This window comes from Molothrus aeneus, chromosome 7 (genome assembly GCF_037042795.1).
Source record: "Molothrus aeneus isolate 106 chromosome 7, BPBGC_Maene_1.0, whole genome shotgun sequence".
Taxonomy (NCBI): domain Eukaryota; kingdom Metazoa; phylum Chordata; class Aves; order Passeriformes; family Icteridae; genus Molothrus; species Molothrus aeneus.
Window position 1 is genome coordinate 3284471 of NC_089652.1, and position 18080 is coordinate 3302550.

General features: G+C 50.6%; 1 protein-coding gene across 1 annotated transcript; it reads left to right on the top strand.

Moving 5' to 3' along the window:
- Window positions 1-865: 865 nt before the first annotated feature.
- Window positions 866-16604, top strand: MREG (melanoregulin). The gene is made up of 5 exons (XM_066553595.1): window positions 866-966; window positions 4324-4483; window positions 11616-11706; window positions 13268-13431; window positions 15425-16604. Exons 1-5 carry the CDS (start codon window positions 878-880, stop codon window positions 15554-15556), a joined length of 636 nt encoding a protein of 211 aa, XP_066409692.1. The 5' UTR covers window positions 866-877; the 3' UTR covers window positions 15557-16604.
- The last annotated feature ends 1476 nt before the right edge of the window (window positions 16605-18080 follow it).

The following is an 18080-nucleotide window of genomic DNA, read 5'->3' on the forward strand; positions in this document are numbered from 1 at the left end:
CACCATGGCATTGAGGAGGGTGCAGGAGGGCACAGAAGGGTGTGACACAGTGCAGCAGGGTGAGGAAGGGTGTGTGAAGATGCAGGAGGATGTAGGATGTGCAGGAGGATGCAGTAGGATGGAGGAGGGTGTGTGAGGATGCAGAAGGGCAGGGAAAGATGCTGCAGAGGACAAGAGGGTACAGAAGGGTTTGGAAGGGTGTAGAAGGGCACTTCAGGATGCAGGAGAGTGCAGGGGGGAGCCGGGGGTTGCAGGAGGATGCAGGAGGATTGCAGAGGAGTGCAGGAGGATGATGCAGGACAGTGCAGGAGGGTGCAGGAGGAAGATGCCGGAGGGCGGTTCAAGGAGGATGCAGAAGGAGGCAGCATCTCCGTCCCTGAGCTGCCGCAGCATCCGCCGCTCCGGCGGGGCCGTGCCGGGCGGGGCGGGGCAGGGCCGGGCAGGGCAGGACCGAGCCGTGCCGGGCGGGGCAGGGCAGGGCAGAGCCGGGCAGGGCAGGACCGAGCCGTGCCGTGCCGGGCGGGGCAGGGCAGAGCCGGGCGGGGCAGGGCAGAGCCGGGCAGGGCAGGGCAGGACCGGACCGAGCCGTGCCGGGCGGGGCAGGGCAGGGCAGAGCCGGGCAGGGCAGGACCGAGCCGTGCCGTGCCGGGCGGAGCAGGGCAGAGCCGGGCGAGGCAGGGCAGGACCGAGCCGTGCCGTGCCGAGCGGGGCAGGGCAGAGCCGGGCAGGGCAGGGCGGGACCGAGCAGTGCCGGGCAAGGCAGGGCAGGCAGCGGGGGCGGCGCGGAGCCCGGCCCGGCCCCGGCGGGGCGGGGGCAGGGGACGGCCGTGGGGCCGGCCCGCCCTGCTGTGCCCTGCCCGGCTCTCCGGCGGCGCCGATGGGGCTGCGGGCCTGGCTGCGATCGCTCGGCTGCTGCGGCTGCTGCGGCGGGGAGGCGGCGGCGCCCGAGAAGGAGCCCCTGATCAGGTGAGACCCTGCTCAGGTGAGACCCGGCCCGGGATGCGCCCACCCAGAGCCTTCCCCCCGCTGTCCCCTGCCCGCTCCCCGCGCTGTCACCGCCGCTGGAGCGGGGCTCCATCCCCTGCCAGAGCCATCGCGGCTCCGGAGGGATCTTCCCCGGAGGGATGGAGCCGCTGCCCGCTCTCTTTCCGCCCCGGGTTCTGCCACAGGGGCTGGACTCCTTCTGACAGCAGGAGCCCTGCCCGCGCATCCCCTCGGGGTTCCCCGGCCCTAGGGACGGTCCAGCGCTTGTCTTTCCACGGTGGGATTTCAATGGAGGAGCTGAGGCACGGAACAAAAAGGGGACGCTGCATCCTTGACAAAGGCCAGGTCCCACTGCCGGCAGCTCTGGGTTGTGCAGAGCTCTGTTCGCAGGCTGGGCTCACAGAATTGCAGAATGGACTGGGATGGAAGGGGCATTCAAGCTCATCCAGTTCCACCCCCTGCCATGGGCAGGGACACCTTCCACTATCCCAGGCTGTCCAACCTGGCCTGGAACACCTCCAGGGATGGGGCAGCCACAGCTTCTGTGGGCACCCTGTGCCAGGGCATGACCGCCTTCACAGGGAACAATTTCTTTCCTAGCACCTAATCTAAATCTCTCCTCGTTTAGTTTAAGACCATTCCCCCTTGTCCTATCACTATCTGCCCTGGTAAAAAGTCACTCTCCCCTTTAGGCACTGGAGCATTCCCTTTTCCAGGTGACCACCCGCAGCTCTCCAGCCCGGCTCCATTCAGGGATGCCGGGGAGGAGATGGATGCTCAGCGGAGCCGGCTCTGAGGAGGAGCTGCGTTTGCTGATCTCCGGGGAGCAGCTCCTGCTCTGCTGCTCTCGGTGCACAGAGCGTGAGGTTGGGGCTGTTGTATGAACAGATCCTCCCTGACCCGTGGAAAAGATCTGTGCAAGCACTTAAAGAGGCTTTGCATTTTGCGGCGACTCTTCCTCCTTCCCCGATGCCAGGCGCTGTCCTGGCACCGCAGAGGGTGTGCCAGCCCCGGGATGGCGCCGAGGCCGTGCCCTCCCTGTGCCAGGGTGGGACAGACGCGTTCGGGGAGCAGGGAGGGATGCTCCCTGCATCGGTAACAGCAGAGCTGGGCACACACGGCTTCAAACGCCCTGATTTTGCGCTGGTAAAGCAGCTACCTAAATAATGACCGGCTAATCCCAAGCATGGGGCCTCCGGGCCAGGAAATTGGCATTAACCTCCCGGGAGCCGGGCACACGTGCGGAGAGGCTCCCGCTGCTGTCCCGTGTCCCTCCCCTGGCACCTGGCTTTAGTAACGGGCTGGCGATCCAATTAATGCTGGCCCAAGGAGGAAAGGCTCTGTAAATTCTGGGAATTGGAAAGGCACCTGCTCTTATACATGTGTGCCAGCATAATTAATCTAACAGCCTAATTGCTGTCCCTAACAGCATAATTGCTTGCCCCTTCTTGGGGCTGTGGGGTCTTATTTCATAGTGGGGTTCTTGCAATAGCTTGCTGGATTTGTTTTTACTGCAGTGCTGTTTAAAGTGAACAAATTGCTTGAGATTTCAGCTCTTTTCACTGAGTTTTAGGTTTGGAAGCTGCTGTTGCAAAACATCCAGGCTGCTTGGTTGGCTCTTGATGTGTGAAGGCAGGGTCTGGCTTGGATGGTGCACTCAGGATGAAAATCAACTAAACTTTTGGGCTCCAAATGCTAAAATTTAATGTGAACTGAAAGCCCCCTGGAGCAGCAATGATGAAGCACTGGTTCTCACCATTTTCTGGATAAAATCCACAGTATGAAATCTCCCTGTCCCCTCTAGTCCCACAGAAACTCCTTAACCTGCACAGCCACTGCTGTCCACGTGCTTCTTTTCTCCCTCCCATTTTTTCCTTTGCAATGTTGCTTGCAAGAGTTGTTGGCAGAGCTCTCCGTGCTGGTATGGATTGGCTGACTCCTGGGCACTGCCACATGCCTTACAGGATGCTCCATGCTGTGATTTGGAAATGGGAATGTGCTGGGAAGGGCCCTTCGAGCTGTGAGGGAGGGAGTGGCTTAGAAAAGCTCAGGTGTGGCAGTGTTATTGCTAAATGCTGGTGTTTTAAGTAATTCAAATGTTAAGCATACTTACAGGGGTAAATGCCTGAGTGGGAAGAAGCTCAGCATGGGAGTGAATTCCTGCTGATGGCACAGCGGGCTCCTGAGGGCTCCCTCCCTATCTGCTCCACCATTGAAAAATGGCTGTGCCCCTCCACACCCTCCAAGTTACCTTTGTTTGCTTGTCTTTAATGAGAGATTAAAAGGGATTATCTTTCCCCTTATTATTACCTGTTGCTCAGGTTTTTGGTTTGTTGAAAGTCTAATTAACCTTCCTGCTGGAATGGTGATGGGAATTAGTTTTTTTCCTATTTCATCTATGTGCTGGAGCTCCTCTTAGCCTCCTTTTGTGGCTTGGTGCCATGGCACCCACAGTGTTACCTGAAGTTTCTCTGGATTGGTTTCTTGGGAAAGGAATGGGGTTTGGGTAGCAAACAAAATAAACAGTGGGTTGTTCTGACAAGAAGTGAGCAGGGATTGCCAGAGGGTGATAAGGCCAAAAATAGTTCTCCACTTGTATTGTTCTGCTGGACATCTTGCTTAGACACTTTATGGAAATCCCCTGCTAAAGGTTCTCTTGGCAGAAGTGTTCTTGTTAAAAAATTACACATCCCCAGAGCAACATAAAGCCATAAAACACAGAACTGCCCCAGTGCAGAGAAAAGCTCACCAGCTCTGTGAGGACAGCCTTCCCAGAAGATGATGCTCAGCTTTGCTAAGCAAATAAAGCCTGAAGTTCATTAGAAGGCTGAGGACATTCCCATTGCCAAAGTAGATGGGGCTGAATATCCTTTCCATGCCTTGTCTGTTGTTGCACAGCTCAGCACATCACTGCAGCTCTGGGGGGGAGCTGCTGGGTGGGGGCACCTGTGGGCACTGCGTGGGTTGATTTGAACCATGGTTTGCCTGCTCAGGATGGAAAAAAAAGGAAAACAGAAAAAAAGGAAAAAACCTCTGTCCTTCCATTCCCCCTCCTCTCTGGGAGAGGGGAGGGCACAGCAGTGGGCACTGGGAGGGCAGCAGGGGCCAGCCCGGTGCTGAGCTGCCTGGCCCTGAGTCCCTGCAGTGACAACAACCCCTGCGTGTCCCTGCAGTAACACAACCCCTAGGTGACCCTGCAGTGACAACAACCCCTGCGTGTCCCTGCAGTAACACAACCCCTAGGTGACCCTGCAGTGACAACAACCCCTGCGTGTCCCTGCAGTAACAACAACCCCTAGGTGACCCTGCAGTGACAACAACCCCTGCGTGTCCCTGCAGTAACAACAACCCCTACGCCTCGTTCGGGGCCACGCTGGCGCGGGATGAGGAGCAGAACCTGTGGAGCACCCCCCACGACGTGACCCACACCGAGGCCGACGACGACCGCGTGCTCTACAACATGATCGTGGTCAGGAACCAGCTGGACAAGGACTCGGAGGTGAGGGCTGGGCTGGGTGTGGTGAATCACAGAATCACAGGAGGCTTTGGCATGGAGGTGACCTTAAAGCTCATCCAGTGCCACCCCCTGCTGTGGGCAGGGACACCTTCCACTGTTGTATTTGCTGGGAATGTCCTGATGAAGGCAGGAGTGATGCATCTGACTCCATGTTCTCAGAAGGCTAAGTTATTACTTTATAATACTATATTATAAAGTAATAAATACTAACTATACTAAAGAATACAGAAAGGACACTTACTCAATGCTAAAAAGATAACAATGAAAACTTCTGACTCTTTCCAGAGTCTGACACAGCTTGGCCCTGATTGGCCAAAGAGTTAAAACAACTCCCAGCAGAATCCAATGGAACAATCACCTGTAGGTAAACAATCTCCAAACACATTCCACATGAGCACAGCACAGGAGAAGCAAATGAGTTAAGAATTGTTTTCCTGTTCTCTGAGGCTTCTCAGCATCCCAGGAGAAAAATCCTGGGTGAAGGGATTTTTCAGAGAATGTGAATGCTACATTCCACTGTCTCAGGTTCCTCCTGGTCCAACCTGGCCTTGGACACTTGCAAGGATGTGTCAGCCACAGCTTCTCTGGGCACCCTGTGCCCACCACCTTCCCTCAGCACCCTCTCAGAAAGGATATTTTTCCTAATATCCTGTCTAAACCTCCCCAGGCTGCGGGTTTGGTTGGATGTTTCCCTGGTTTGTCCTTCCCCTGGGTGCACCCTGGGGCCCCACTGTGCTGTGGGGCCGTGTCGGGTTCAGTCTGCTCCAAAGGGATACATGGCAATTATCGGGGAGCAGGGAACTGGCACGGCTCTAGTGGGAAGGGAGAAGTCATAGCTGTTACATAAAGGCTGTTGTGCAGCCCTGATTTCCTTTGCTAAGGCACTCAGTGCAAAGGAGATTGCAGTGGCCTGATTAGGAGCAGGCTGGAGCAAACAGTGACACATTTTTCTCCTCTCTGATTGCTTTCATGATGCCAGAATGTTTGCAGGGAAACCTGGAGGCTTCATGTTTAACTTCAACGTGATCCTGCTTCATCTGAGCAGAGTCTGCAGGAGTGTAACTGTTTCTCTCTGTAAACCAAAAGCCAGCTCAGCTTTACAAGGAGCCTTAAAACCCCAGAGAAATCAAAATTACAAGTTTTAATTAGCGAAAAGAGGTAATTAAATGCTTCTATACAGTTGGCCAGAATCCCCACTTAGGGGGTTGTTTTTTGGTGAGTTTGATTTAATGTGGTGTTTACAATGGATGGTTTTGTAACAACATTTTCATGGTTGCATGTGACCTTTAAGGCTCAAACTGGAGATCTCTTCCCTCCCCACTGCTGCTCTCTCTACCTTGAGTTGCTTGCCTGAGAGAAGCCAGGCAGCTTCCTTCATCCCAAAGTGGAAACAAGGACAGCTCCCTTTAGGGGCTGCACTGGTGCACAGCAGTGTTGTGTGTCACCCTTGTTCAGGAGGCAGGGAAGAGCATCAGCTATGGCTGAGCAGGAAAGTGCTCCTGCCCCTGCATCTCCTAAACCCAGTGGGCCTGCCTGCCCTAAATCCTGCCCTAAATCCTGCCCACAGTGTATCTGTAGGGTTTTTAGCAGCTCTGAGCAGTCCCTGTGGAAAAAGAAAGCCCAAACCTCACAGGGCTTCCTCTCCATAGCAAGGCAGGATCACATACTCTGCTTTTTCATGCAGTGCAATCAATAAAAAGCCTGGGGGGCACAGCATCAGGACAACAGTGAGGAAAGTTTTGAGGAAAGCTAACACACTTTACACTTGCTCTGAGTGTGGCCCTGTGCCCTTTGCAGCCCAGGATTGGCAGCAGCTCTGCTGTCCCCTCTTACATCTGGGAAACTGAGGCACACAGGGAAGCCCAGCAGGCTCCTGCTTGGTGGCAGGACAGGGAGGGGCTGGGACAGCAAAGCCAGCATTCCTGCTCTTGGTCCCTGGTGCCAGAATCTCTCCTTACTCCAGAAGCATTATAAAACTAGGCCAGATTGCAGTGCCCTCCCCTCCTAATGAGACTTCAGCTCAGAGAGAGAGAAGAAAGTCTGATTGCAGAACAACACTGGGCTGCAAAAGCTAGCATCTGCTTGGGGGGCTGCTCTGCCCCCAGAATCCCCAGGGAGAGCCTGTGGATGCTGCAGGAGTGAAGATGGAGGAACAGTTTCTTTGTGTGGTACACAAGTGTTACAAAACCACAGGTACTTCCTGTGGTTAAAACTGCCTGAAAGGAGAACTTGCTGCATTTCTACTCCTTCATTTAACAAAGAAATTGTGGTGTGCAGTGCACTCACTGTGTGCTTTGCCATTCCCCACCTGTATCTCAGGGATTTCCCAGCACAGGTCTTTGGAATGATCCCAAAAGAGCAGGCTGCTGTCCATCATGGGTTCCTGATCTGCATGGTCCCATCCTGGCAGTGCTGGTGCCCTCCCTTGGGGTCAGTTCTTTGCCCCCACCATGGGGCAGGACCCACACATGATCCATGTGGAGCTGTGTCTTCCTGTAGCCCAAGCTCAGTGTGTCCTTAGCTTGCACAGGGAAAACCAGGAAAGCCATTGCTGAGGGGTTGGCTCAAGCAGATGCAGCCTTTGAGGATCAGAGCTGCCATCACAGCTTTTGAATTCCAGGATCATGTTTCAAATATGGGAAAAATGGGAGGTTTTTTCCCTACTCTGGCTCTGCAGCTTCATGGAGCCTGTTGTAGGGTAAAATACATCTGATACCTGGTGGTGAAATGAGCAGCAGGGGCTGCACTGGGGCTGTTGCTGGGCTAATGAGTGTGAGATGCTCAGAGTCCCCTCCATGAGGTCCCCTCTGGGGTGGCCCTGGTTTCTCCATGGCCTCTGCTGGGGTGTGTGGAGTTACCCAGCTGTGGGCAGGGAGCTGTGCACCGGTCCTGGCTTCAGAGAAAGAGCCAGGGCAGCTGTGCCACAGCCCTGGGAACAGAAACTAAAGGGGCATTTCACATGGTGACTGAGGAAAACCCCCTGCTCTCATGGCTTGCTGTAAATGCAGTGTTTCTCTCTTCTCTTGGCTTATTCCCTAGGGAAAGGTGGAATCATAAACCCCATAGCAAAGGCAATTCCTCAGCCTGCATCCCTGCCAGGGGCCTGGCTGGCAGAGCAACACTGGCATGACCCCCCTGAAAAGCCCATTAATGAGCTGGCAAGGCCTATTTTTCTTTCTCCTCCTGCTCTGCTACAGGATTATTCTTTTCTAAACACAGAGATCACACAGAAGGTCACAGAGAAGGTCAGAATTGTCACCAGCTGTTACTGGGGCACAGAGAGGTGATGGGATTTATCCAGGGCTGGGGATGCTGGCTGGGGAGCCCAAACCCAACCCTCTTAATGTCTGCATGCCTCTCTTAAATTGAATCCAATTTAAGCTTCTTCTGAGATGTCAGTCTGTAGTTTATATTTGTGTTTTATATTTGTTCAGCTGCTTCCAGTGGAGCCAGAGCAGGAGCATCCCTGGTACCTGCCTGCACTGATATTCTGCAGTCTTTCCCTGAAAACTCTGTTTTGACCTCATTTCTAAAATAGCTCTTGAACAGAGTGGTGACCTCAATTGCTTTTAAGAGAATAAAGGCAATGGATTTGGTAGAGGATTGTTCTGGCAGCATGAAGAAAGCTCCCTAGTAATTAGGAAACTTTCATATGATCAGGGATGAGAAGCTGGACACTGTTGCCTGTTCTCTTGGCACATTTTTTCCCAGAGCTCTGAGTTATGTACCAGCCTGGCTTATTCCATGTCATTTGGCATTTGCAGCTTTAGTGTTTCACACTAGAGAGTCTGGGGAGGTTTTCCAGATAAATATGTGAAGGGTTGAGCATGTAGAAAAGGGAGGCAGCGGGGTTTCCCTCCTGCTCCTGGGATATTCTTGACTCACACACTCAGGGTTTTCTCAAGCCCCCACTGGTATCTGTTGTGCCTTCCTCTGTAGGTTTAAAGGGCAAAACTGGCTGCAAAAAACCAGAACTGGGAACTGCAACCTGCTTTGGTCTCCTGTGGTTAACTCAGATTTTGGCAAAAGAGTTAAAAGCATTTAAGAGTTAAAGGATTGCTTTGGAGTGCATGGCTGGGATGTCCCAGACACACCCCACGTTTGTGTGTCAGTTCCCCCTGTGCTTTCAAGCCTCCTCCCTTGTCACTATAGGACACCAAAGAACACAAGCACACACTGCTGCTCTCAAGGTGAAGAAGAAAAGGGAAGTTGATTTTCTGACTCCAACATTTATAGTTTTCCAAAAGTAACGGGATTGGAGGGTGACAGTGCCACCTCTCCAATGACACTGGACAAACCAGCAGTCTATCAAATTTCTCCTCCATAAAAGAATGCAAAACAGTGAGTTATTTACAGAAAGTGTGTGAGAAAGTTCGCTACAAGAATGTCAACATCAGAAGGCTTAGAAAATCTTAAAAAACGAGGGTGACACTCCCTGGCCCAGGAGTTTGTGACTGCCCAAGAAGGTTGAGGGAGAGGGGATTGGTGTGGAGCCTCTGCCCTGAGCAGCCCCATGATGCCACCAGCCCTGGGGACTCATGGGATCCCTTCCCAAAGCCTCTGATCTCACCCTTCCCTGTGCACGGGCAGGGCAAGCTTTGCTCTGCCTGTGCTGTGCAGCTCGAGGGAGATGCTTTTTAGAATAATTTTGGGTGTGGAGAGATGCTCTTGAGTTGATTCTCTCATTAAAGGCACACAGAGCACAGCCCATGGCAGTTCAGGTGTCTCTGCTGGAAGGAATTGCCTGGGAAGATCCAGTGGTTTCTGAGACTGATGGAGAGCAGGGCATGAGTCCCTTTGAGAGCTCAGCCCAATCTCATCCTGATAATCTCTGCTTCTCTGGGTGTTTTTCCATGGCTGGGAGCATCCTCCTCCCAGCTTTCTCTACAGAAAGATAAACAGATGCAGCTTCATGCTCAGGCAAAATAAATCCCACCAGAACAAAAGGTCCCACCCAGCACCACAGTTAAGCATCATTTTGTGATTTAAGTATCAAAATAATTCCTTTGCACACTCCCCAGACTATCCATCAACAGGGCACTGTCAGAGCTCCCCTGGGACTGAACATTCACCATATTCACTTCCATAACAGAGCTCAGACACTGTGATGTACAAGAAAGCCATAACCTAGATTCCCTTAAAACAAAAACAGACAAGGGAAAGCACGCTGCTGTTAATCCAGAGAAAATCAGGAGCAGCTTCCCTGCATGCTAAGCACTGCTCTCCATGCTGAGAGAGGAGTCTGGCTCCTACCACAGGGTAAATCCCCACAGCCCTGAAGCTGCTGCTGGGTGCCAGGAGGCCACATTTTGTGAGAGGAGCATCTTTCCCAGTGGCCCAGGTCCCTAATTCCACAGTGTGAAGCAGGCCTGGGATCCCAGTGGCTGTCTGGAGGGGTTGTCTGCACTAGAGGCCTTGTTTCTCTCTGTGGGAGGGCACAGACACACAGCTACTCCCCACCAGCATGCCCAGACTGGCTCCCTCTCCTTTCTGCCTGAGCCAGGAGGTCACGAGAGGGCTGAGACGTTTCCAAGGAGCCCCTGCCAGCAGGGACCAAGGCATCGTGCAGCTTTTCAGCCTCTTTCTAAAAGCTCTCCAGTTTTCAATACCCTTCCCACAAAGCTTGAACATAATAACCCCCCTCTTTTCTTTTCCACCCAGAGCAGCTCAGTTCCCAGCTCTGAGCTGGGAGAGGAGAATCCTGCCCCTGCCTCATTCCTCTGGTCTGGTGCCTTGTGTTGGCAGCCAGGTGCTCTCCTGTGCAAACAGCAAAGCTGGTCTCAAGTGCCACTCCAGGAGAGAGGGAAATGTGCCTCTGGAAGGGGATTTAGTTTTCTGGAAGTGAGTGGCTGTGGCAGAGCAGGTTCCCCTGCTCTCCTGACCTGAAGTCACCACTGCCTTAACCCTGCTAGCTGCTTTTTCCAAAGTGTAATCCCCAGGGCTTCCTGCAGCTCGTGCTGATCAGCAGGAAAACAGGCTTGGCTTTAAATCTCTGCTGTCGTGGCATGGCAGCCACAATCAGGGAAAAAACACAAAGGAATCTTCAAATCTTTATGGAATCAAGTCAGCTTTTTGACCAAGTACCAGAAAACAGTGGGATTTCTAACATATGGCTGACCTCTGTGGGTGTTGTTTTTTTGCTGTGAACCCAGCATGGCCTGTAGGAAAATCTCAGGGTGACAGCAGAGATTAACACCTGTTTATTCTTCAGGAGCCCATCTAGGTAATCCCCTGCTGAGAAATGAGATTAATTAAGGTTGTTACTGGAAGGAAGTTAGCAGGTAATGTTGTCACCCTGTTGTTGGGCTGCTTCTAAAAATGCACCTTTTGCAGTGTGTGCATTGATTAAACTTGGCTAGGAAGAGCTGGGAAAAGTGCTCCTGGTTTTCTTGCATTTCCACAGGAATGCATGCCTATGGAATCATGGAATCATTTAGGTTGGAAAAGTCATCTGAGATCATTGAGTCCAGCCATTAAGCCAGCACTGCCAAGCCCACTGCCAATGAAACTTGTGTAGTTGTGTTTAAATGTGCTGGTGACTTTATTAAATGACCCCAAACCCATTGTCCAGTTCTAAAGCTGGAGTTCCAGTGCAATATTTCAGCAGTGCAGTGAAGTGAGGCATTAACTGCAGCACCTGGCAGCCACTCAGGGTTATCAGATCAGATGGCTCCAGTTCAGCCCTCATCCATCCCTGTGCACCTCTTTCAAAAGAGGATATCCTGATCTTTAAAAAAAGTCTGGTTTTCTTGTTTTCTAGTGCTTTTGAACACCTGCCTGCTCCAGTTCATGCCACACAGGGCTCCATGTCTGACTGAGGAGCAGTTGTCAGCAATACGTGAGCTAAATTCTGTAATTCCAGGGAAACTGAAAGCAGTTTGGAACAGAGAAGACACAGAAATGCTGAGCCAAGTGTCAAGCTAAATATCCTGTGTTGGTCAGGGTAATTTCTTCCAGGGGCAGCAGCAGCCTGGTCATTGACCTCCACAGCCACCACCCCACAGCTTAGTGCCTACACCAACTGTGCACCTCTGGCTCCCTTCCTCAGAGCTGAAATTCCTTGGAAAGCAGCAGATTCCAATGACTGAGTGTCTCTCACCCCTTTTCTTTGCAGGAGTGGCAGAAGCTCAACTATGACATTTATACTTTACGGCAGACCCGGAAAGAAGTGAGGAGCAGGTGGAAACACATTTTGGAGGATTTAGGTAAGCTGGAGGCCAAAGGGATGTAATTCCAGTGGTACTGAATGTGAGATCCCACCATGGCTGAGGATGGGAACAGCTCCACAAAATCAAGCTGGAGAGGAGGGAAGTAAAAGGAGGTTGCTGAGCGATGCCCTCAGGCTCCCCAGGGCTCAGGCACGGTGGGGAGGGGACAGGGACACCGTGTCTGCAGGCACATCAAAAGCCCATGAGCCATGATCACCTTCCAAGCCCATAATAACATGCACAGTCATCCATTTCAAGCTTCCTTGTGGAAACCTTGCAGTGGGAGTTCACCCTGGGTTTTTCCAAACAAGATAAGCAGGAAGGAATGAATATTCCTTTCAGATGGGAACACAGATACATCTATTTTGTTTCCTTAGCCAATGGCAGCTGATCAGAGCTAAGCCTCTCACCTCATGTGCTCCCAAGTGGGTTGAAATATTCTTTCACCAAGTGGAATTGCTCCACAGGAACCCTCCTCCTGCTGTTTCCAAGTGCTGGTGGTGGGTGTGACTTTGGACTTTCCCAATTCCCTGGCACACAGCATGTGACACTCAGGATGTGCCAGCACATCAGCTGGGTGACTTCCATCATGCTCTGGAGGTGGGTGGTGGCTGCTGAGAGGAGGATGAGTGAATCTATTCTAGGATACCCTCAATGGGAGCCAGAGATGGGTATCTCAGCCACTCCTGCCCTACCTGCTATTCTGGCATTTGGGTGGGAGGAACGTCATAAATCCATAACCAGCTGTCAACCCTCATCTCCACCCAGCTGCTCACAGCAGGCCAGGCTTGGGAGGGATCACTTGGCATCCTTCCATCTCTCACTGCAGGCTGACAGAGGCTCTCCCACATCCCTCTCACATCCACAGTGGCTCTGGAGATGTTCTGCAAAGGCTGGGGAAGCTCAAGGCCAGGGATCATTTGGCATTAGTGAAGCTAAATGAGTAACCAGATGTGAAACCAGATGCTATCTTCTGTTATCTAGGCCTCTGCTTTAAGCATAAGCCCACCACTCTCACCCCATAACTGTTTTCATGTGAGATGCATCACCACCAGCCCTCTGGAGCTGAACAAAGAGTTAATGGGAGCCATTGCATTTCAAGACCCCTGCACTCACTCTCCTCCAGCTTTCCTCCCCTGGATCCCTTTCCTGTAATTGATGCTGACTGCTACAGGAACAATTAACCTGGTATTCATCACTGCCACAGGTTTTATCCCTGTTACCTGGTTTAGGGATTCCCCAGCAGCCCTGAAAGCTCTGGTAGCATCAGCAGCATGGAAGAGCTGAATCAGCACCCTGGGTTGTGCATGTTCACACAGCTTTTCACAGGAAAACCAGCAATGAACTCGCTGTGCCTACTTGTGTGATTTATTTTCCCTACCAGCGAGTTTAAACCTGTCCCACAGCCTGCCTGAGGGGGTGCTGGTTTGTTTTAGGAAGTAGGGATGCAGCTGCCCGGGGTGGAGGGGGAATAAGGAACCTTCCAAGAGCCTGGAGGGCTCAGGGATGACCCTGCTCTCATGTTTAATGACTTGTTTCTGTAACATCTCTTTCCCAGGTTTCCAGAAGGAAGCAGATTCCCTCTTGTCAGTGACCAAACTCAGCATCATCAGCGACTCTCAGAACATGAGCAAAGCCCGGGACATCTTGTTAAAGCTCTCGGAGGAGACCAACATCTTCCCTACCAGCTGGGAGCTTTCTGAGCGCTACCTCTTCGTGGTGGTGAGTTCTTTGAGCACTGCTGAGGGAGCTGGGGTTGTTTAGCCTGGAGTAAAGGAGACTCAGGGGTGACCTGATCACTCTCTACAGCTCCCTGAAAGGTGCCTGTGCTCAGGTGGGGTTGGGCTCTTTCTCCAGGAACTGACAGAACCAGAGGACACAGTCTCAAGCTGCACCAAGGGAAATACAGGTTGTATATCAGGAAAAAGTTTTTTACAGAAAGGGTGATAAAGTTCTGGAATGGCTGCCCAGGGAGGTGGTGGAGTCACCATCCCTGGATGTGTTTAACAAAGCCTGGATGTGGCACTGGGTGCCAGGCTTTGGTTGAGGTGTTGGGGCTGGGTTGGACTCAATGATCTTGATGGTCTCTTCCAAACCAGTGATTCTGTGATTCTGTGAAAAGATGAGACCTAATGCCTGAGAGCAGCTGAGGAGGGAGGGCTGAGACAGAGTGGAAATTTTCCAGAGTAGAAATTCATTTTGATTTAGGTGAAATGTACATCTTTGAATTAAGTCTGTAGCTTGCAAACACTGCTGTTTGGTCTGACTGCCTGTTCTTGTAAAAAACCTATGCTTGAAGAAACTGCTTCAGCCAAAGGACAGAGATAATGAAGGCCCCCTTGAACTCTGAACAGACAGAGAGGATGCTGCAGGAAACAGGGCAGGATGACCCAGGAGTTCTTTCTGTACTTTCTGATTTAAAAAAACCCTAGCTGCAAGTATATGCAAAATCAGTAAAATGAATATTTATGAGCCTGTTGCGAAATGCCATGCATATGGATTAGGAAGGGAGATAAAAAGAGATCTGGAGTTCCCAGAGGTACACATGTCCTTTTGAGGGCAGCGATCCCCACACGTGTCCAGTGCTGGAATAAACATACCAGCTTTACAACTTCCACAAAAGTTGTGGGGTTTGTTTTCTTTTCTGCAATTCAGGGCCCCAGGAAGGGACATGCCTGGAACGCCCCAGAGTGACCACAATCCCCCTTTGTGAAAAATGCCAATCACTTGTTTTTAAAATTTTAAAAATGTAATAGTATGTAATGGTTGTTGTAGCCATGATATTTTCTGAAAAATCCCTTTACCAGGATTTTTCTCCTGAGAAGCTGAGAGGCCTCAGGAACAAAATGTAAACAATGATTATCTGCTGCTGTGGAATGCAACAGGTAGATCTGTGATTGGTCTCATGTGGTTGTTTCTAATTAGTGGCCAATCACAGTCCAGCTCTCTCAGACTGTCTGGTCAGTCACAAGATTTTATTATCATTCCTTTCTTTGTCCTTTCCTTTCAAGTCTTCTGATGAAATCCTTTCTTCTATTCTTTTAGTATAGTTTTAATATTATATATATATATATCATAAAATAATAAATCAGCCTTCTGAAACATGGAGTCAGCGTTCTCGTCTCTTCCCATGTTGGGGCTGCCTGCAAACAGCCACAGGTTATAAAAATAGTGATACAATTAGAGTAATAATAATTCGGACAATTTGAATTAGGACAATATGAGACAATAGAAACAAAGAGTTATGGACATCCGGGTACCTTTTTTGGAGCAGCATAAGCCCAAAAAAGGACCCACATTAACAGAGGATTAACCCTTAAAAGCAACAGCCTGTTGCATATTCATACACCTTGTACATGATGCATAAATTCCATTCAAACACAGGATTCTGTCTGGTCAGTGTCAACTTCTCCCTCTGAATCCTAACAGTGCCTTTGAGGCGGGAAGAAGTTCATTTCTTCTGATAAGAAGGCAATAAATTCTCTTTCTCTGAAAGATTTAGGTGTTCTGTGGCTGCTGAGTCCTCTTTTTAAAAAGTATCCTACATCGCACAGTTTCTATTCTAACATTTTTTTATAACCTAAAACTATATTTAACACACTACTTAAGAGAATTAATACAGCATCACTTCCTAACACAACACACATAATATTCATTTGAGTATTTGCAAAAAGCCAATCCTAAAATAGGCATTTTCCACACCCTTGTTTGGCAGGACCGCCTCATCGCCCTGGACGCCGCGGATGAGTTCTTCAAGATGGCCAGCGCGGTGTACCCCAAGCGGCCCGGCGGGGACCGGCTGGACGAGGGACCCCGGGCCCTGCAGAGCGTCCCCATGGTGCCCTGAGGGACCTGCCCTGGCGGTGTGACATGGCCAGCGCTCCTGGGCAGGCTGCTGTGCCCGGGGCCAGCAGGACAGAGCCCTCCTGGTGGCCCTGTGGAGAAGAGAGTGGGCAGAGCAGGGCGAGCTGTGCCCAGCAGGAGCGCACACGGAAAGGGACGCTGGCACCACCGGGCTCCCAGGCACAAGGGAGCGACAACTGGGACACCACTGGCCAGTAGTGTATGAAATAGGCACAGGGAGGATCTGCCATGCAAGGCATTGCTGCCAGTGCCTCTAGTTCCAAGGGCTGTGAGGAAATGCACCTTTCCATCTGGATGGTACCTGCCACTGTCCCCTCCCTCGAGCTCCCAGCCAGGAAAAACACCTCTGTGTCTACAGCTCTCTGTGACTCTGTGCACTGGTCCTCATCCTCACCCCAGCCCTCCAGGCAGGTCCCAGGGGATTGGGAAAGAGGCAGGAGCTGTGCCAGGACAGGATTTAATTCCAGGCAGCAAAGCCTTGGAGCAGTGTCACAGTTGGGTGCCCCATCCTCAGTGGTTGAGGGATGTTTTGACATCTTAAAAGAAGGTAGAGTTTAGGAAGGTGCCAAGTTCAGAGCTGCTGAGAATTTGGCTCCTGGAACATTGGTTGCCCAGCATCTCAACCTATTTTGAAAAGTTTTAGTCTTAATTGCCTAAAAAAACCCCAGCACAAAGCTGCATGTACTGGTAATATAAAAATCCTCATTACCAGCAGGGATGGTATAATGAACATCCTTTTTATCTCGGGGTTTTGTCTGATAATGAGCAATAATTTTTAAAATACTGGATTTGATAATTTAAAAACAAGTGGAAGTTCTTCACTGATGAACACACATGCTGCTAATTGGCCAGTTGAAAATGCTGGTAACACAGGGCCTCCCAAAGTAGCAAACCAGAGCTTTTATTTGTTTATACCTACAGTGTTTGAAAAAAATATATTTATGAGCTGGTTTTGTTTGTCAGTCTTCCTGGGAAATACTTTTGTCAAAACAGCAGTGAAAGCTGAGTTTAATAAAGAAAACATTACAAAACCAGCCTTTCTTACTCACTCTGTGAACCTATCCAGGTAACAATGTTTATGTTGACTGCTGATACCAGAAGGGTTGGAATATTTGTAGAGCCTCTGCAGCTTGTTCTCCACACACTTTAAATTGCCTGTTGACTTAGGAGAGTTATGTTTGCCAGCCTAAGACAAAAGTCTTTGTAGGAGATCATGGGGATCAAATTTAATTTCAGTGGGATTTGGCATTAGGTACCCATTTCCTACTGATTTATTTTTTTTCTAGCAGGAGTTCAGCTGCCCTTTGCAAAACCTCCTGTGTTTTTAGAGAAAATAAACTTTGGTGCACGACAAATCCAGGCTGTGATTTGAACAAATTGTCGTGGAACAGAGAGAGATCTGTGCCAAGGTGCCTGACACCACCCAAAAGTCAGCCCTTGGCACGTTGTCCCTTACAGTGCTACCTGTTATTTAAAGCCACCTGATGAGTTTGGAAACCCCAGAGGCAAGAAGTGAAATCCTTTTAGCTGTGCTGCTTTTTTTGAGCACAGAGGTCAGCGTTCAGCAGTGCCTGTGCAGAGCTGCCCCTCACTGTCATGGCTCTCAAACCGGTTCTCATGTCACCAAAATGCATTTTGGTGGAACTTAATAGGACAGGCTGCCCAAAAGGGACAATAATCAGTATTTCTAAGTGGGTTTAGTTGCTGAAGTAAGGTCCCAATGCTGGGAAAGCGCTGAGTTTCTGAGTGCAGCCACAAGGAGGAGCTGGAATTTGTTGGATGAGAGCAGAGCCGCTCCTTTCCACACTCGGGGAGGAGTAACCGGCTCAGAACTTCTGTTTATGGACCCATCACAACAGCAACAGAGAAAAACCTGTCAGTCCCAGCACTCAGCTAAAACTGGTCATGGGGTATCCTGAAAATATTGCACAACAGCCTTTGGTGAAGTAGAAGGATGCAGAGCTTTGGAAAATCTGCAACTTGAAAACTGATAGGAACCAGCAGAAATTGTTTCCATATAGATCCAAGCTCAGCTTGTTCATTCTGTCCACCTCCATAGGAAATGTCCTTGCATTCACTCGGGACAGGAGACCAATAAATTGTATTTCAATAAGCAAAATGCAGAGAGCAATTTGCCCTTTCTAAATTCCATAGAAAATACCAGGGAGATGCACAATGGTCCTGGAATTCCTGCCCTGACAGAGTAATTCCCTTCTTCACTAGAAGCAATTTGGGATTTGATGCACCACCACCATCCAGGCCTCCAGCTGCCATTCAGATGGGCTTGAGCCCCCACCTGATATTTGGGGAGACGTTTTGAGCATCCTACATGTCCCAGGTGCCACTGGGGAGCCAGACTCTGTTGGATTAAGTTCTTTTCTGACTTAGAGATGGAGCAGCTGACAGGGGTTTTAGAAACTTTTATTCTATTTTCAGTCTCATGAGAAGGGTGAGACAATACAGATGTTATAATTCACACCATCACAATCAGAACCTAACTGTTTTTC